Source organism: Lepisma saccharinum, chromosome 1, assembly GCF_977018435.1.
Source record: "Lepisma saccharinum chromosome 1, izLepSacc3.1, whole genome shotgun sequence".
Classification (NCBI taxonomy): Eukaryota; Metazoa; Arthropoda; class Insecta; order Zygentoma; family Lepismatidae; genus Lepisma; species Lepisma saccharinum.
In genome coordinates, this window is record NC_139229.1 from 1771303 (window position 1) to 1793184 (window position 21882).

Sequence of the window (21882 nt, forward strand, 5' to 3'; positions counted from 1 at the left end):
TACATACTTTGAAATATTATTTGAAAATAATACATTCATATTTTCCTCTTTTCAGAAAAATTAATGATAAGTTTAAGGCCTGTATGTACAAAAGAAGAATTTGAGAAGTTGGAAAAAGGAGCAAAGGATTTTGAAGCTAATCTTGGCCCCGTCCTTCAAAGGATGTTAGTGTTAAGGCGATTATGGGTTCCTAACTATGTAACAGATTGGTGGTGAGTATGGCTTGCAACAATATAGTATGGTGTTATCGGTGTCTTTCAATTATGTAGTTTGCATTTATTACAGCCCTCTCCATAAATAAGTTTCCAATAAAAAAAAAGGTAAAGTGCTCCCCTGTGCTTAGCACCACGCCGTGAAGGCGTATAGGGGGTGGGGGGTAATGCCCCACACTTTCTTGATCCGGTCATGAGTGGGGGTGATGTGATCAGCATCACACCCCTAACCGCCTTTACCCCCCAGGGTTTCCCCCAGGTACCAATGTTATTCGATGCTGGGTGGGTGCCGGGGCCGCTTCCAACGTTAGGAAAGTTCCCGGATTTGAACCGGCCGGGGATCGAACCCGGGACCTTTAGCATGGTAGTCAGACGCGTTACCGACTGAGCCACCGCGGCCACCAAATAAGTTTCCAATAGCTATATTTTTGAAGCCAATAAACTTATGGTGAAGAATACATTGGTGACTTGTGATGAAAGCATTTGCAGACTCAAAAAGCAAAGCTGCAGAAAGGAATATTTATTACAATAAGCCCTGCCTAAGAGAAATATGTTGTCATACAACTATTAACTGATTCTTATTGGCATCGTTGAATAGTCAAAGTTGCTGCTCAAAGTCTAGCATTGTTTATTATAGGTCTTTTCCACTCTTACGGCGGCCGGTTCTCATTCTGGCAAGGGAAGTGGGGAGCGTGGATTACACTGCAGACCAACCAGACAACGGCGGTGGCGCCGAGAGTTACAACGCAGCGGTACGAAGTACTACGTGCAGCTCGTTCTACTGGCTGCTGCATTTCTTATCGTGCTGGATTGGTGGCTTCCCCGCTCCCCACTTCCCTTGCCAGCATGAGGATCCGCCGCCGTAACAGTAGAAAAGACCTTTAGCACTCGTTTTGAACCTTGTTAAATAGTTCAAATAATGTCTCGGTGCCAATGGAGAATGTTTTGAAAAACAATATCCATATTGTAGATTCTCATCATATTTTACAAATCAGATGTAAGATATGTTTTACTTCATCATATTACTGTAAATTTTCATCCAGTTTAGTAACAATAAGTAGATTACTAACTTTAAGTTCATATTTAACCCTGATCAGTTTTCGGAAAGTTGCTTTTTGAAGAAGAACTGAGTTACAGGTTTCCTTAAAAGTAACTGGCAGTTCCTTTAACAGTTACTTTATTCTATCTCACCATTGATGTCCCCAGGTTTGAGTTCTAAGAACAGCATGGATATTCTTTATGGGTGTCCCTTCATCACTTTCATTTAGTCATCACTCATCTTCATTCCCATGAACATGGCAGAAAAGCAACATAAAAATATTTCATTCTAAATTATAACTCTAATAACTGCAATTAGGTTTTTTTCAATAATGACCAGCTGACGTTAAATAATTCCATTAAATTGTAATTAATTCATTGTAACAGGTAAGAAAATTCGAAGTAATCCAAAATTTCCTTCCAGAGATAAAGTAAGGAAAAGTGATTGTTAATTTTGCTACTTGTTATTTGATAAAAGTAACTCAGTTACAGTTTCTTTTACTCTTAGAAAGTAACTGTTACTTGTATTACAATTAACTAATTACTTCCAAAGATTGTCAGTGATAAAGAAATGTCAACCTTCATCAGATTCCATCATTTGAGTCAGTTTGTGGATAAATATTTTCGAGCCTACAACTACCTAACCATTATTTTATTGTTTTTCTTGTATGTACGCATTGCTTGCATTATAGAATTATTTTCTTGTAGTTTACGGTTATTACAAGCATAAGAAAACAGTTTTTCTTTGTGACGTTTCAGGAGAACACACGCTCCTTTCATCAGACATTTATTTTCATTTTGACTAAAGATACAGTTATAACAATGGTTAGTAATTTTTAAACAAAAAGAATCCGTTATATAATGGACGTTGTCAATGTTACATTGTTGTAATATAGCAACTTAACTGTGGGAAAAAAAAAACAAAAAAAAAAAACAGTCTGTTGTATTTTTATTTGAGATTTTTTAAATTATGAATCCCAAATATCATCAGGTAATTCAAATTCATCATTGTTTTCACACAGTCTCTTGATGTTTTCTGTTACATTAAATTTCAAAGATGGTGGCTTACTCCATTTGTGAAAAAGAAAACTCCATACTGGATCTACATTACCATTTTCATTATTTAATTTATTCCAGTGTTCTTCTGCAATGAACGAAGCTTCCCAGACATTCAACTCTGTGTTTCCCGTTAATCTTTTTAAAACCCTTCTCTTTTTAATCAAATGTTTCTCTTCGATGATATGAGTTGACAAACCTGTTCTTGGGTTTAGATTTATAATGTCCAAATCGTGTTCGTGCCATCTTATTGCCATTTTCCTTGCTGTTTGTCCCACATAATCCTTTGAACATGAACAACTTATATTATATATTCCTGTGGTTTCCGCATCTGGTAGAGAGTTTCTCATTTTGAATTCATTAAATGTACATTCCAAACTCCTTGGTGATTTTAAAACAATTTTGAAATCAAAACTTCTGAAAATTTTTGCAATTTTATGTGAGAATCCCTTGTGGAATGGAATGCACACAAATTTCTTTTCAACAGATTTTTCATCTTTGTCTGTATTTCTCTTTTCCTTTAGTTTTCTTGCTACTTGTTTTTTGATTTGGTTTATTCTGTTAGTGTGAAAGCCATTTTCTTTTGCTATATTAAAAGTCTTTCTCGAAAGACATATGATCTCCACATCACCTTGTCAAATTCTTTGCATCCACTCATATGGGATAAAGTAAACAGAGCTACACAACAAGTTGTAGAACACTACAGCAAGCTTTCAGAAAGGAGACTTGATAGGAAATTCTACCAGCTAATTCAAGAAGAACAAGTTACACACAACAACAATGAAAGAAGAGAAGCAGTTAATGTCACTGGTAAAATAGAAACTAAGAACATTGACAACAGATTATTTATAAATCTTACGGATATTGAGGTACCTGATGAGTATATACAAATTTTTCAATTCGGAATGAAATTTGCAGTTGGTAATGCTTATATACACAAAGAAGATTTTGTGATTTCAATAGAAAAAGCACTGAATTTCTTAGATGATGAGGAGGAAAAGAGAAAATTACGAAGTCTCACACATGATGCTCTTGATGAACGGTTAAGTTTTGAATACAACAGAAGAAATAACAGAGGTCCAAAATACACAGAACGGGAGAAAGAGCATATAAGGTTGGGGAAAAAAGTTCATGGCTTCAAGATCTGGTTGAAAGAAAACAACATTTTCTTAATAAAATCAGACAAGGAAAATAAACCTGTCCTTATCCGAATTAAGGACTATAAAGAAAAAATGGAAGAATGTTTCAAAGTAAACAATTTCACAGAAACCTCTCGAAACCCCATAAATAAAATAATAAATGAGGTAAAGAAAGTAATTGAAAGCAGTATCACGATACCAAGGGAAATGAAGAAAAAACTCATTGTCAAAAATTCAACCCTGCCGATTGCCTTTGGACTACCAAAAACTCACAAACCAGGAACTCCAATACGACCCATCATTGCAACTTTCACACATCCTGCATACAAACTATCCAAATATTTAGTTGAAAGACTTGCTATAATTAAACAACAAACACCATTCAGTGTTAAAAATGCATATGAAGTGAAACAGAAACTAAAAAATATTGTTTGGAATAATGAGTATCGTATTGCAAGTTTTGATGTTGAAAATTTATATCCAAGTGTCCCAATAGAAGGTGCCACAGATGCATTACACAGATGGCTTATTGAGATGAAGGTTAACCCAGTAGAATCATGGGAAATGGTTCGATGGTTTACTGTATGTGCAAATTACAATTACTTTATATTTGATGGCAAAATCTATCAGGAAAGTAATGGTCTATCAATGGGAAACCCAGTATCCGGAATCATCTCCAGCATTTTCCTTCATTACATAGAATCTCCAATTGTTAATGCAATAGGTGCGGATATCAAACTCTACATCAGATATGTAGATGATGTGCTAATTATTGCTAAAAATGATAACACCATCATGGACGTATTTAAATTGTTAAATGAATCACATCGTCGCATAAAATTCACTTGTGAACCCATGAATAACAATGTAATTTCTTTCCTTGATCTGCAAATTAAGACAACTGACTCAACAATTCAAACATCAGTCCATAGAAAAAAATTAGCGGGTGAAAAATACATCCATGCCAATTCAGAACATTCGCGTATAACAATGGATAACATATTTTTAAATTTTTTCCTGAGAGCACAAAGACTATGTTCTAATAATGAGGATATCAAAAATGAAGAAGAAAGGCTTTTTAATATAGCAAATGAAAATGGCTTTCACACTAACAGAATAAACCAAATCAAAAAACAAGTAGCAAGAAAACTAAAGGAAAAGAGAAATACAGACAAAGATGAAAAATCTGTTGAAAAGAAATTTGTGTGCATTCCATTCCACAAGGGATTCTCACATAAAATTGCAAAAATTTTCAGAAGTTTTGATTTCAAAATTGTTTTTAAATCACCAAGGAGTTTGGAATGTACATTTAATGAATTCAAAATGAGAAACTCTCTACCAGATGCGGAAACCACAGGAATATATAATATAAGTTGTTCATGTTCAAAGGATTATGTGGGACAAACAGCAAGGAAAATGGCAATAAGATGGCACGAACACGATTTGGACATTATAAATCTAAACCCAAGAACAGGTTTGTCAACTCATATCATCGAAGAGAAACATTTGATTAAAAAGAGAAGGGTTTTAAAAAGATTAACGGGAAACACAGAGTTGAATGTCTGGGAAGCTTCGTTCATTGCAGAAGAACACTGGAATAAATTAAATAATGAAAATGGTAATGTAGATCCAGTATGGAGTTTTCTTTTTCACAAATGGAGTAAGCCACCATCTTTGAAATTTAATGTAACAGAAAACATCAAGAGACTGTGTGAAAACAATGATGAATTTGAATTACCTGATGATATTTGGGATTCATAATTTAAAAAATCTCAAATAAAAATACAACAGACTGTTTTTTTTTTTTTTTTTTTTTTTTTTTTTTTTTTTTTTTTTTTTTTTCCCCACAGTTAAGTTGCTATATTACAACAATGTAACATTGACAACGTCCATTATATAACGGATTCTTTTTGTTTAAAAATTACTAACCATTGTTATAACTGTATCTTTAGTCAAAATGAAAATAAATGTCTGATGAAAGGAGCGTGTGTTCTCCTGAAACGTCACAAAGAAAAACTGTTTTCTTATGCTTGTAATAACCGTAAACTACAAGAAAATAATTCTATAATGCAAGCAATGCGTACATACAAGAAAAACTATTATTCATCTATTACGGGGAGAGAGGTACGTACCTTCCAGAAATATCAAATCAAGATTCAAACAACACTTCAGAGAATCAGATTTTTGAGAAGATGCAAGTTAAACAATATAGTGCCAAATTTTTTGAAGTGGAAAGTTAGAACTCGTAATACCTACACCAGTGAATTTAAAGGCAAGCTACAAATGTTAATGATAGGACGACTAATGAGGGACTCGTACTCAGAATTGGACAGCCTTTCTCGAAAGACATATGATCTCCACATCACCTTGTCAAATTCTTTGCATCCACTCATATGGGATAAAGTAAACAGAGCTACACAACAAGTTGTAGAACACTACAGCAAGCTTTCAGAAAGGAGACTTGATAGGAAATTCTACCAGCTAATTCAAGAAGAACAAGTTACACACAACAACAATGAAAGAAGAGAAGCAGTTAATGTCACTGGTAAAATAGAAACTAAGAACATTGACAACAGATTATTTATAAATCTTACGGATATTGAGGTACCTGATGAGTATATACAAATTTTTCAATTCGGAATGAAATTTGCAGTTGGTAATGCTTATATACACAAAGAAGATTTTGTGATTTCAATAGAAAAAGCACTGAATTTCTTAGATGATGAGGAGGAAAAGAGAAAATTACGAAGTCTCACACATGATGCTCTTGATGAACGGTTAAGTTTTGAATACAACAGAAGAAATAACAGAGGTCCAAAATACACAGAACGGGAGAAAGAGCATATAAGGTTGGGGAAAAAAGTTCATGGCTTCAAGATCTGGTTGAAAGAAAACAACATTTTCTTAATAAAATCAGACAAGGAAAATAAACCTGTCCTTATCCGAATTAAGGACTATAAAGAAAAAATGGAAGAATGTTTCAAAGTAAACAATTTCACAGAAACCTCTCGAAACCCCATAAATAAAATAATAAATGAGGTAAAGAAAGTAATTGAAAGCAGTATCACGATACCAAGGGAAATGAAGAAAAAACTCATTGTCAAAAATTCAACCCTGCCGATTGCCTTTGGACTACCAAAAACTCACAAACCAGGAACTCCAATACGACCCATCATTGCAACTTTCACACATCCTGCATACAAACTATCCAAATATTTAGTTGAAAGACTTGCTATAATTAAACAACAAACACCATTCAGTGTTAAAAATGCATATGAAGTGAAACAGAAACTAAAAAATATTGTTTGGAATAATGAGTATCGTATTGCAAGTTTTGATGTTGAAAATTTATATCCAAGTGTCCCAATAGAAGGTGCCACAGATGCATTACACAGATGGCTTATTGAGATGAAGGTTAACCCAGTAGAATCATGGGAAATGGTTCGATGGTTTACTGTATGTGCAAATTACAATTACTTTATATTTGATGGCAAAATCTATCAGGAAAGTAATGGTCTATCAATGGGAAACCCAGTATCCGGAATCATCTCCAGCATTTTCCTTCATTACATAGAATCTCCAATTGTTAATGCAATAGGTGCGGATATCAAACTCTACATCAGATATGTAGATGATGTGCTAATTATTGCTAAAAATGATAACACCATCATGGACGTATTTAAATTGTTAAATGAATCACATCGTCGCATAAAATTCACTTGTGAACCCATGAATAACAATGTAATTTCTTTCCTTGATCTGCAAATTAAGACAACTGACTCAACAATTCAAACATCAGTCCATAGAAAAAAATTAGCGGGTGAAAAATACATCCATGCCAATTCAGAACATTCGCGTATAACAATGGATAACATATTTTTAAATTTTTTCCTGAGAGCACAAAGACTATGTTCTAATAATGAGGATATCAAAAATGAAGAAGAAAGGCTTTTTAATATAGCAAATGAAAATGGCTTTCACACTAACAGAATAAACCAAATCAAAAAACAAGTAGCAAGAAAACTAAAGGAAAAGAGAAATACAGACAAAGATGAAAAATCTGTTGAAAAGAAATTTGTGTGCATTCCATTCCACAAGGGATTCTCACATAAAATTGCAAAAATTTTCAGAAGTTTTGATTTCAAAATTGTTTTTAAATCACCAAGGAGTTTGGAATGTACATTTAATGAATTCAAAATGAGAAACTCTCTACCAGATGCGGAAACCACAGGAATATATAATATAAGTTGTTCATGTTCAAAGGATTATGTGGGACAAACAGCAAGGAAAATGGCAATAAGATGGCACGAACACGATTTGGACATTATAAATCTAAACCCAAGAACAGGTTTGTCAACTCATATCATCGAAGAGAAACATTTGATTAAAAAGAGAAGGGTTTTAAAAAGATTAACGGGAAACACAGAGTTGAATGTCTGGGAAGCTTCGTTCATTGCAGAAGAACACTGGAATAAATTAAATAATGAAAATGGTAATGTAGATCCAGTATGGAGTTTTCTTTTTCACAAATGGAGTAAGCCACCATCTTTGAAATTTAATGTAACAGAAAACATCAAGAGACTGTGTGAAAACAATGATGAATTTGAATTACCTGATGATATTTGGGATTCATAATTTAAAAAATCTCAAATAAAAATACAACAGACTGTTTTTTTTTTTTTTTTTTTTTTTCCACAGTTAAGTTGCTATATTACAACAATGTAACATTGACAACGTCCATTATATAACGGATTCTTTTTGTTTAAAAATTACTAACCATTGTTATAACTGTATCTTTAGTCAAAATGAAAATAAATGTCTGATGAAAGGAGCGTGTGTTCTCCTGAAACGTCACAAAGAAAAACTGTTTTCTTATGCTTGTAATAACCGTAAACTACAAGAAAATAATCATTATTTTATTACTAATGAAAGGTAATTGTAAAAATAATACGCTTATTTATGTAATCATTTGTGAATCACGCTATGCTACTTAAGCTAATCTCACTAAGCTACTACTGAATGTAAATGTAAAATACATACCATGCAGTATTGTAGTAATAACAATTACAGTAGTAACTTAACGCTCATGCATTTTATGTTATCAATATACGCTGAAGGGCTACCAAGACTATTGTTATTAACATCTGCTATGTTACAGTAGTGATGTTACAGTTTCTTTCATGTTAAATTCATTGCTTTCCTCCTGTGTATAATTTTAGTGTCCTATTATTTTTTAATTTGAGATTAATGAAGTAACCTTCTTCACTTTTAGGGAAAAGTATGTGTACCTGAGTTCACGTGTACCATTGCCTGTGAACTCCAACTATTATGGGATTGACCACAGCTACTGGCATCCTACGCCATTCCAAACAGCAAGGGCTGCCAGCATAGTGTATGATATTCTGTTATTTAAGAGAATGTTGGATCGAGAAGAGATGCCTCCTTTGCTATTAAGGAGCACAATACCCATATGCATGGCACAGTATGAGAAGCTGTTTTCAACTATTAGGTAAGTTTTTGAATGCATTTTCAAAGTTTCTTCTCATATGCAATGCCAATAATTCCACGAGCTGTGAAGAATTTAGTGAAACCATGAATGGAGATTGAATTTTACACATATCTTATTTGAAAAAAAAAAAAAAAAAAGAAAAAAAAAAAAGTAGGGCATCATGCCATGAAGTCATATAGGGTGTGGAGTTAAGGTCTCACACTTTCTTGATGATGACCGAAGTTGGGGGTGATTTGATCAGCTCCAGGCTCTTTGCCACTTTTACCCCCCCCCCCCCAACAGTTTCTTCCAGGTACCCACTTTATACAACCAGAGCCACTTGAACAGGTGGAAAGAATCCCAGTTCTCCCCTGCTGGGGATCGAACCCGGGTCTCTCGCAAGGTAGTCAGGTGCTATAAAGACTGAACTACTGTGGCAAACAGGAAAAAAATAACTGTTCAAAGACTTCATTGAAAACAGGTGCCAGGAAACATTCATAAACATTATAATATCCATGTGTTCTGAGAGATGCACAGTTACTGTTGACTTTTATTTCTTCAGTCTAACAATCTACTAAAATTTTTAGTATCGTAATTAGTTTACATGTCCCATACCATGGCCATACAGCCTCTGGCTACGGGACGTGCGCAGGTTCAAGTCTCCTGGGGAAAGGGAAGGTGGGGGGTGTAACAACTTTTCTTCTGAGATTTTGGCCAGTGTAAGGGACTGGTGGCCACCCACCATCATGAGGAAATTGGGGAGCTGTGAATGAGTAGCATAACCCGATTATGGAAACCTACAACAATGAATGGGGGTCCATCGCTGATCTCACGTCACCCTGTAATATGTTGAATGATCGCTCGCCTCTGCTGATGTGAAAGGAAGTGAGGTAGGCAGTCGGTAGGTTGGCCCTGGCCCTCAAGGGCTGATGCATTATGGGTTAATTAGTTTACTTATACATAATCACAAAAGGACAATTGAAAAGTGCACTGTATCCAGCTGTTGGGAGATAGACATGGAACCGGGGCCCGTAAAATCCAAGGAAGTAACACATCCTACATATGGAGCAGAGATTGGGCAATAAGGAAGAGAAACACAAGACAGAAGTAAGATGCAGGTAGTGGAGATGAAATTCTTAAGGAGTCTAGGAGGAAGACAAGAAGAGACAAAGTAAGAAATGAGAAAATATTCAACAGATTGTGCATTGAGAAACTGCAGGGAAGAGTTCTCTTTTTAGCGTTGTTTTAAGTTCAAAATCCATATTTGATTTGGTGCGTATTACTCACATTATTAAATATTAAAAATATTTCTATTAAGAACACAATAAAACTATCATATAAGAGCTATTTTACTTACGTATCTGTGAGTCTACTCCTTGAGTTAGCTACATTTCGGGGAAGCGACTGCCCCTTCTTCAGGCGTTCTTTAATCATGCAGTATGGCATGGCAGTATTGTATGCTTAAAGAACGCCTGAAGAAGGGGGCAGTCGCTTCCCCAAAATGTAGCTAACTCAAGGAGTAGACTCACAGATACGTAAGTAAAATAGCTCTTATATGATATTTTTATTGTGTTCTTAATATAATTTTTTTTAATGTTTTAAGTCCACTTGATGCACATGCAGGCTAATCAAGACTGAACTTACAGTTGAGTATGGGATATGAATCACCATGCAGGAAACTGTACAGATGAGATAGTTCAGACATATTAAAAGATAGGACCAGAAACAGTGACATTGAAAGCATGCAATGCACAGGGAGTGGAGAGAAAGTGTCTATATAAGGTGCAGATGGTAGAGAGAGTGAGATGTTTGAAGCACAGTGGAAAGAGAGCAGTGGTAGAAGATTAGAAGATAGAGGGTTGACATGTATGTTGACCCAGCCAGAGACTGAAAACAGTGAAGAGTGATGATGACTAGGGAAAGGATTTTAAGGTGCAAAATTATGGGCAGGAAAGGGCAAAAAAGGGTTCTGAAAATGTTTTAAAAAAGATGCTGATAAAATGCCTTTATTGAATGTTCTCTTTTTCGGCACCAATATATTGGGAACTATTGGGGCTGTAATGTTTATATTACACCATTTTATAGCTCTCGTTCTGCTCTACAAAATAAGACTATAGGATTATATGAAGCTGCTCAAGAAGAGTGAAAATCATTTTTATTTTTTTGTCCAATTTTTTAACAAAACATGAAGGAAAAGCAAAGGAAAAGATGCTGAAGAATCAAGGAAGGAGGAAAAAGGAGATAAATGTGCTAATCTCATGAAAAGGTGCCCAAAGGTGCGACAAAGTTCGTTCATTTTACTTGATTTCATGTCCTAAAATAAAAAAATGAAAGTGCTCCCCTGTGCATAGCACCACGCCATGAAGGCATATAGGGGGTGTGGGGGTAACACCCAAAATGCATATCTCAAACGATCGGTATGAAAACAGCTATATTTTTTAAAAAGTGCTGCACCTTAAAATTTGTTCCCTAATGATGACACATCTATTAAATGTGAATTGTGTTTGTGTGTGTGTGTAAGGGGAGATGGGGTATGAGTATTTGTAAGTGCATGTGGGTATGCATATGATAAAATGATACAAATAATTGAATTATTATTAATAATAATATCATCATCATCATGCTGCGCCGTATCCTGTCTCTGGCTGGGTCGGCATAGAAGTCAAGCCTCTCCATTTTTCCCTGGTCTTCCACCATTCCTCTCTTTCCATGGTGTTCCAATCTTGTCCTCTTCTTCTATCTGCTCTTTCCACCCACATCTTGGTCTCCCCCTTGGTCTTATTCCCATCCCGTGTGCATTGTCGAGCTCTTACTGGTTTTCTGCATCCATCCTCTTCATGTGTCCAAACCATCTCATCTGTACCTGATCTATCCTGTCCTGAAGCTTCACCACACCCTCTGTCTGTCGGATCTCATCGTTCCTTATTCTATCCCTTCTAGTCTTCCTCAAAAATTTCATCTCCACTGCCTGCATCTTTGTTTTTTCTCTCTCTGTCATTGTCAAAGTCTCTGATCCATACATAATTATCAGCACATAGTATGTGTTATATATTACCTTCTTGCATTTCATAGTTACATCCCTGTTCCATATTAATCTTTGAATGCTTTGATATAGTCCACCACCCATTTGTCCTCTTCTGTTTACCTCCTCATCTATTCTTCCATCATGATTATAAATATATTTGTACAAAAAAAAAAAAGTTGTAGGTATAATCCAAGTGTTGACAAAAAGGAAATATATGTATATATATATATTTACAAAAAATGTATAGCTGGACAGAACAAAGGTTTTCAAGTTCAGATTGAAATAAAATGTGTTGGAATATAGTTCTTTTACATAGCTGAGTTGATAAGGAAATGCTATTAAATGTTATGTAATGAAGAGATATCTTGAAATTTTTCACATGGATGGCAAAGATAAAATAATAAGTAGATATTTTATGAAATACACTGCCTTCCAAAAGTTAAGCATGCAATGCAAATTTTCGAGAGCGTATTTGAATTTGAGTGGCTGAAAATCGCTGCGTATGTAGATGTAAGTTTTTATGTGTAGCTTCCTTTTTTGTAAGTAGAGAGTAGAGTGAATCATCTGTACCTATAATAGGTGCTTAATTTGTGCTCTTGAAATGGCATAAGAGCAAGGATTTCGTGCAAGAATCATCACACTCGTTGAAGACACCAGTATTCTGAAGGGTTTGACGTGCATTTAAAAGCTGATACGAAGTGTTTATAACTTTTGTAGGATTATTTTTGATAACATTCGTGTTTCTATGGCCGAAAAAAGACGAATGAAAGATAGTGAGCCCTGGCATGCTGTTGGATGCATTGAAGCAGGACAGTCAATCAAAGATGTTGCTATTTCTTTTGGCGTTGATCATTCGGTAATTTCTCGATTATGGAAACAATTCCAAACAAGTCAAACAGTTGTCCGAAGACCTGTGCCCGGTTGTCCAAGGGTTAACTCCCCCTCTTATGATCGATATATTGCTATAGTAGCCAAGCGGAATCAACGAGCGACCTCCACAACTGTTACATCCATGGTTGGAGCGGCACTTGGTAAGACAATATCTGCCAGTACTGTGTGTCCACATGAAGGGATTGTACGCCCAAGTACCACGTGTTTGTGTTGCACTAACCATCCAAGCCAGAGGGGCAAGATTAAAGTGTGTCGTCAGCATGTCAATTGGACTGTCTCAGATTGGTGCAACATCCTGTTCACAGACGAGTCCAGATTTGTCCTGGAATCAGATGATAAGCATGTGAGGGTCTGGAGAGAACGAGGCACACGCAATCAGGCCAAGAACATCATCGAATCATGCATTCAGAGGTCGCAGCATCATGGTGTGGGCTGGAATTTCAATGGGATATCGCACCGATCTGAACATCTTTAAAGGTGGTTCTGTGACGGCTGCCCAGTATCGGGATGAAGTCCTAGACCCCATTGTGAGTCTCTACGCTGCAGCAGTTGGTCCTGATTTCCTCCTTATGGACAATAATGCTCGTCCCCATCGAACCAATATCGTTGATGAGTACCTGGAAAGTGAAGGCATTTCTCGTATGGAGTGGCCGGCATATTCCCCCGACCTTAATCCCATTGAAAATCTTTGGGATGTCCTCGAGCGTGCTGTCTCTGTACGTTTACCTCCTCCAGTCAGTCTCAGAGAGTTGGAAACTGCCCTAATAGAGCAATGGCCTTTGCTTGCATCTGCGATGGTTGATCACCTCATTGAAAGCATGGAAAATTGTTGTAAAGTTTGTGTGAAGGTCCGGGGTGTCACATACCATATTAATGTAAGTTTTGTTTGCCTTTAAACAACATTATGTTAATGACCCAAATATGACGTCATCATATAACTTACGAAAAGTAAATATTTTTTTTTATCTTTGTGCACAATTCTTGTTTTCTTTAATGCATGAACACATTTGCTACTTTCATGTGCAATTTTATGTTAATCAGAGCTTTACTTTCCATTTTTGTTGATTATGCCATCGCATGCTTAACTTTTGGAAGCATGTTTATATCATGAAGTACTAGTTCTTTTCATAATGTAATAAAAGAAAAACAATTATGCATTGCATTACCAATTTTCTTTCCACTTCTTTTAGGAGACCAAGAGAAGATGTAGACGAGTTAGTGCATTTTGATTCTTCCGAGTCACGGCACATAGTCGTGTATTCACGTGGCATATACTACAGTTGTGATGTTTACGATTCTAAAAATCAAATAATAGCTCCCCATAACTTAGAAGACCAGTTCAATTGGATTTTGAGGCATTCTGAAAAACACAAAGGTTTGTATAATAATAGTAATAATAATAATAATAATAATAATAATTAAGCTTTTCATTTTATTAAGTGTAACTTGCACTTTTAGTTTTGTATCAGTTTTAAACAACAGTAATTTTTGGATACCATATGTGAGACCTAAGGGTCATTTCATAGACATCATTGTATGTCTTTTTCAGTAGTAATTTTCTACCGTATACATGTCATCCACTGTTAGAAATGTGACTGTTATTTCAAGGGGGGTTAGATCAGGCAGGGATGTTGTTATTGTTATTTGGATCAATTTGAGGCAGGTTGATAGATCTTTTTAATTCACATTCTGTTGATAGATTGCATTATGTCAGTAATCAGGTACAGAAATAATTTGTATGAAGATAGAAATACTTTCTTATTTCCACACTACTACTTTTATTCAGATATCTTAGAACTGAAGTGGTCCAGTCATGTGACTATCAGACTGCCCATGCTGGTTTGATTTGATTTGATTTGATGTTTTAAGTCCACTTTATGCACAGTAAGGCTAATCTTGACTGGACCTACAGTTTAAAGTGGGATCCGAACCACTATGTGCCTCCACCGGGTATCAAACTTTTGACCCCTTGATTACAAGGCGACGACGCTACCACTGTGCCATCGGGGATGTCCTGCCCATGCTGGAGACACAGATTCAATGCCTGTGGGGGGTGATTTCAAGTGGGGATTTTTCTAATGATGTCCTCCTTGTATAAATCAGCCTTTATGGCTCGTACAGGCTCAAGGAATAAAATGAAGGCAGCACGCAGTGTGGGGATAAACAGTAGTATGGTGTGGTGTTTGGGAAGAGGTGATTGACCCTTATTATGGACACTCGATATCGACTGCATTAGTCTTGCCATGGAGTAGCCTTGGCATAAACACTAATACTTCTTGCGATGTTCTCATCCACTTTCTGCCAGCTAGCAACCTACAGAATGTGTTTCGTTGTTGCCTTCTTGACACTTGGCAGGAAGAGTAGGATGAAGTAACGAGGAATTCAAGCTTTATGCTATTAAGCCCACCATAGGTGCATTGCGTTCCTCGTCCCATCCCTCTTGTCAAGAAGAACCGTCTAACCCATGATTGCTTGCTGCAAGTGCTGGACCTTCCAATGTGTCATGTCTGCAATGTCGTTTAAAGTGTTCAGCATATTCTTGTTGAATGGGAAATTTTGCTTTCCTCAGGCAGACTTTTAATCTTCCCAACTGTTTGTCATCCCTGTTGGGAGACGACGACAGTTTTTTATCAAACGTTTTAACTTTTTGCAAAAAGTCAGACTCTTCCGCTGTCTTGATTTTTTAATGTGTTGTGTTTGTCTTGCGCAGGTCCCTTACAACCTTGCGCCGGCCTCCTGTGGCAGAGTGGTTAGCACATCGTGCTTCCACACCTGGGGTCCTGGGTTCAAATCCCAACCTGGGCGGGGATGTTTGAGAGTGTCCATTCATCAATTTCATCATCTCATCACTCATCCCCATCTTCGCAAATTAGCCGAAAGTGGCACAAAAAGCAAAGTAAAATAGAGTACATCAATCAATCAGTCAATTACAACCTTGCACTTTTAATTTTTCTCAAGGGGCTTCTTACACTCGTTCTTTTAACCTTTAAGTAATAATTTTAGATAAGGGGATATTTCCCCATATACATAAAAGAGTGCAAAGTGGCCATATTTGCCAATGCTCGCAACAATTTTAATTCAGTCAATCAATCAACATCTTTGATAGGTATATATCTTGAGATTTTCTTCTACATTATCTGATAAAAACTCTCAATAGCCGGCCCCTGTGGTGGAGTGGTTAGCTCATCGTGCTACGATTCCAGGGGTCTTGGGTTCGAATCCTGGCCTGGGCATGGATGTTTGCGAGTGTCCATTCATCAATTTTATCATATCATCACTCATCCCCATCTTCGCAAATTAGCCAAAGTGGCACAAAAGGCGCTGTAATATAAATCAAATCAAATCAAATCAGGCTCTCCATAAATGTGGCATAATCAGAATAATATATTTGTACATTCACTTATCATCACAGATGTTTGAAAGTTTATATTTATTAGCTTTTTTGGTTTTGACCTAGCACATGGAAGAGTTTAGTAGAGTAATTTGTTTTGTGTTTTTTCATAATTAAAATATGTAATAATTTCCGGCACTAAAAGTGTTTCATTTCACTTTATTTTCTGATATTTTTTGTTCATTTCAGATGATGTGGCAGAGGAATCTCATAAGATACCTGCCTTGACTGCATTACCCAGAGTCCAATGGTGGAAAATTCAGAAACATAACTTTTCATCTGGCATTAATAAGGAAACATTGGACTATATAGAAAAAGCAGTGTTTGTGGTGAGTATTGTTATAAACCTTGTATAAATACATAGTTTGAATCTTTTTTAAATATATATATATTGATGTATTTACAATTGAAAGTTGTTTGTAGTATTTGCCTATTAATAATACATAATCTTTTCAGCAAGATGATTGATCAGCATTATTTAAATCTCGCACAACATAAAGTGAATTGAAATTAAAAAAAGAACTGACAAATAAATTGTTCTCAATTGTGTCTGATTGAATTGAAGTTTTATTCAGTAAGTACACTTCAATCACGGAAATGTGATATCTATAAGTATGTGAACTTATGTGAAATATTTATTTATATTGAAATTCCAATATTTAGAATATTTTATGACTTTCACTTGAGAATCTGTCATCTTTGATACGAAAGACAACATGCTAAATTTCCAAGTTTAAATCCATTGTATGTTTGTATAATTTTCATCTGTTAGTGCAAGGGGCAAGTAATTATATGACTTGAGAATCATATAATTCATGAAGGCGAATACATATTTAGTATGGCCAGTGCTCGAAGTTGGTGGAATGTCCAAGAGGCTACCACACGGTGAAGAACATTTGCATAAATCCTCCCCCAACGAGAATAATTTCCATAAATATGACCATATCTGCATCACTCTCTCACGAGTTTTGGTTTTTAAGTCCCCTTTATGCACAGGAAGGCTAATCGGGACTGGACCTACAGTTTAAAGTGGGATCCGAACTACTTGTGCCTCCACCGAGTATTGAACCTGGAACCCCTTGATTAAAAGGCAAACACCATCAATCATTCTCTCCATGTTGAACCAGGGCCTCCCCAATGGCACAGTGGTTGTGTCATTGCCTTGTAATCAAGGGGTTCCAGGTTCGATACCTGGTGGAGGCACATGGTGGTTCGGATCCCACTTTAAACTGTAGGTCCAGTCCTGATTAGCCTTACTGTGCATAAAGTGGACTTAATACACCAATTCAATTAATCAATCAATATCCATGTTGAACCCCACACCAATCAATCAAACCAAACTACCAAGCATCCCTCTTACCTAGGAATTTCCACTTCAAGTATTGATTAATTGATTGGCTTTATTTTACTTTGCTTTTCTGCCACTTTTGTCTAATTTCAAAGATGAAGATAAGTGATGACATGATGAAGGGACACCCATACCCAGGATGGGATTCGAACCTGGAACTCCTTGCCAATGCCATTGGCAGGCTTTGGCCCTTCAAGATCCAAATAGTTTAGTTTACTTGTGAGAAATACTCCAGTACGTACATTTACGGATTAAAGATAAATATGAATATTTAGATGTTAATAGGGCATTTGTTTTCAATTTTTCAAGCTTGTTCTGTCCGACGATGCTCCTTCTACATTCTCAGAGAAAGGGAAATGGTATTTGCATGGTGATGGGAAATCTATATGGTTTGATAAGAGCTTCCACGTGATAGTCTTCAAGAATGCGAAGTGTGGCCTCAACGTCGAGCACTCCATGGCTGATGCCCCTGCTTTCTGCCATCTTTGGGAGCTTATCTTGTCAAAAGAGTAAGTTGACACTTTAGTACTTATGAACAAAGTAACCATATTGAAGTAATTCTTGAATCTTTCCTGGCGGCGAATGATGAGGAAGTTTTCTCGGGATATCGGCCAGGTGATGTCCGGATAGGCTTCCGAGCTTTACAGAGCTAACGTTGCTCTCATCTTCAGGGATTGAAGTGCAGATATGTCAGGGTAAGGTTATATGTGTTTGGTGCGGGATGGGTCAGGTGTAGGTGGCAGGCCAATCGGGTGGCGATGTTCGCGCTCCCAGTTGCTAACCAGGCTGGGTTCAACTTCAATCCCTGAAGATGAGAGTGACGTTAGTTCTCTAAAGCTTGGAAGCCTATCCGGAAATCACCTAGCTTATATCTCGGGAAAACTTCATGAAGGTAATCATATGATTCATTATATTTTCTTATATTTCATAGGAGTAATTCCAGGCTCTCCCGTATCCAGAAGTTCCAGTTGGGAGGGGCGAATTTCAGTCAGGTACCACACCTCACCAAGAATCGCATCTAACCTACACTTGCACTGTTTTATATATAAAGTGTATATAGTAGTGTGAACAGGAAGTAAGCAGATTTCCATATTCCATTGACATATTGTTTTGCAAAAATAGGAGTCCAGGGCTGAAATAGATGGTTATTGCTTTATTCGAATTTGAATTTAAAATTTTAGGTGCGTCAGCACTTAGGCTATTTTGCACCCGTCATGTTATAAAGGGTCCAGCCCCTTACCATAACATAACTGTAATGTATCATTTAAATATTCTGCCTTAGGTTAAAAGCTGAGGCTGTAAAGGGACACTCGGCACACGTAAGGACAAAACACAGGACAACACACACACGGTCCTACGAAGATTTTACTGGCCGTTGGTCCAGATGCCAGAGCTTCGTCTGTCTGCAAAATTGAGTCCAGGGTGTACTATGTGGAAGGTCACCCCTATTGCTTTAAGCCAACTTTATGCACAGATATGCTAATCGGGACTAGATTTGCAGTTTCAAGTGGAATGCAAAACTGTATGTGCCTCTACCTCATATTGAACCCTGAACCCCTTGATTACAAGGTAACAACCTTACCCTTACGCCATCAGGGAGGCTCTGAATACATAGTTATTATTGTATGTTGTTTACATAATTCCTCCAATTGCCATGGTAAATTTAATGATCAGGTATGAGGAGTAAAGAAAATAAGCCAAGAAAACAAAGACATTCTCTCAAGGGGTCTCAGGTTTGACCCCTTTTGAAGCACATTCCACAGTGATTCTAATCAATACTTAAACTGTAGATCCAGTTCCAATAGGCCTATCATGGGCATAAAGTGGGTTTTAATCAAATTAAAAATATTCTCCGTGATGAAAGAACATTTGAGACTTCAAAAACATTAGCAATGGTAATATATCTAAAAATCTGGCAGTTGGGAGGGGCCATAATATCTGTATTATCCAAGATGATCTAGCATAGAAAGGTCCAATAATGTTCAGATTCCTACAAAAGTTACATACTGAATTTTTGAAAAGGGATGAGGAGACAGGTGAGTGGAGAAAGTTACATAATTTAGAACTGCATAATTTGTATTCATGTCCAGATATTATTAGAATAATTAAATCAAGAAGGCTTAAGTGGGCAGGTCATGTGGCACGAATGGGAGAGGAAAGAAGAGTTTACAGGATTCTTGTTGGGTTTGGATTGGATTGATTTGGTGTTTTAAGTCCACTTTATGCACAGTAAGGCTAATCGGGACTGGACCTACAGTTTAAAGTGGGATCCGAACCACTTGTGCTTCCACCGGGTATCGAACCCGGGACCCCTTGATTACAAGGCGACGACGCTACCACTGCGCCATCGGGGAGGCCCTGATTCTTGTTGGGGAACCTGATGGTAAGAGACCTGTAGGAAGGCCAAGATGAAGATGGAGGGATAAAGTTGAGATGGACCTAAAGGAAATTGGTAGGAATCGAGAAGATTGGATTGATCTTGCCCAGGATAGGGACAGATGGAAGGCTTGTGTTGCGGGAGCCATAAATCTTCAGGTTTAAGAAGACTAGAGAGTGTGTTATGCCTGACGACTTTATGTACACTATTACCTTACTTGCAAGTGAAATGTGTATTACATGTGTACAGTTGAAACCATGTTAATTGGCTTTCGTCTTGCAGGTGCCTGGAGAGGAAGTATACTGACGGGGGACACTGCATGCCTGGGACTAGAGGATTCAAGCAAGGGAAGTTTCGACTGCCAAAGCCTTTAATCTGGGAGGTGCCATTGGAACTTCATAAGTCAATTTGTCAAGCATATGACTTCGCTGTCAAGGTATGGCTGAAGAATTCAGTGTGTAGTATCTTTAAATGTAATGAAATATTACTTCCTTCTCATAAGATAGTGTTCCCAATCTTTCCGTTTTGCGGCATTCTTAGTGTTTCAAGATTTTTCTGCGGCACCCAAGTCAGAATGTACTCCTATCTAACACTTGCAATGTTCAGTTAGTGTGGTTAGGTTTCTTGCCTTGAGTTAAAAAATAAACATATTTTAAATTCAGAAACAGTTAATGTGTTAAAACTACTAAATGAGCACATATTTGGAACAGGCATATAATTTGGAACATTTCGTGGTGACCCTGTAAGCCAGCCACAGCACTGGCACACAGTTTGGGGACCCCTGTCATAAGATTTGATCTTATACAAGGTGTCATTTTAATGGCGCCCATGGACCACAGATTCGTATAGAGGACATCAAAACAAACAACTTTTCTCCGTAACATTTTTCTCATTGGTGCATCGTTTCGATGCTACAGTCGTTCAAAAAAGCCCATTTTGCCGCCTGAATGCTGGCAACCACACACAACATTTGATTGCATTTCTGACGTCATATCCCATCGTGAAGCAATGTGTTCTAGGGTTGCCAGGAACACATATTCTGTTGAAAATGATGTAGCTACAATCAGCCACGTTATGTACTGTAAAACAAAACGAGAAAACAAGTTCTGTAACCTAATAGGAAGTAAAGAAACGATGCGAAAAATGGTAGAGAGAAAATATAATTCAAGTAGAAGTGGTCATATCGAATTTTGTCTCAGCTTACATGTCAAATATTTGCAAATCTAGTTACCAAGTTGGCATCTACAATTTAGTCTATCCACTTCGTCCTTCGTCTGTGACACACTGAACACATGACAAAATAGAAATGGAAGGACTCAAAATTCCAAAGATAAGCAACACATAATATAATGTATATTCAGGGCATTATGAGTCAAGTGGCAAAAATGGTTGAAAATACGGGGATATAAGCAGAGCTAGGAATTTTAGGTGCAAAAATTTGCCAATAACGGTGCAAAAAAGGTGCCAATTTTTGTACAAAAAAGGTGCTAAAATAGGTGCTAATTTTCAGATGTAAAATTTATTGTGAGCAGTGCATACATATATGATTGAACTTGTCTGGATTAAACACATATAGTATTCTCTGGTTTTAAATCGTTTAATATAACTAAGCAAAGAAAATTCTCTGATACATTAGAAAGCTACATAAAGGAAAACATGCTTCTTCTTACTTGCTTAGAATTAGTCATCTAGAAAACTGTTAAAATAGATTACATTCAAAATGTCTATGTTCTTCTGAGTGAAGCTACATCTGAGGACACTAAGCAGATACTTGTAAGTTGAAAAAGAACGTTCAACGTCAAGAGACACAAGTGGTGTGTATTTTGTTTTCAACCAGTAATCCACATCCTTGTTGGTTGTGACGTCTTGAACATCAGGGTTTTTGGCTAAACTTTGTTCTAACTTCTTTTTCCCGAC

The 21882-nt window shown here is 36.8% G+C and overlaps 1 protein-coding gene across 1 annotated transcript in view; it reads left to right on the plus strand.

Moving 5' to 3' along the window:
- The window catches only part of LOC145992107 (carnitine O-palmitoyltransferase 1, liver isoform-like), a 102097-nt gene that overhangs the window by 62881 nt on the left and 17334 nt on the right, over positions 1–21882 (plus strand). The window contains exons 5-10 of the mRNA XM_083128352.1: positions 56–212; positions 8718–8954; positions 14040–14224; positions 16430–16569; positions 17898–18097; positions 20248–20401. Of these exons, the coding sequence (XP_082984478.1) occupies positions 56–212; positions 8718–8954; positions 14040–14224; positions 16430–16569; positions 17898–18097; positions 20248–20401 (1073 nt within the window). The remainder of the gene's footprint in view (positions 1–55; positions 213–8717; positions 8955–14039; positions 14225–16429; positions 16570–17897; positions 18098–20247; positions 20402–21882) is intronic.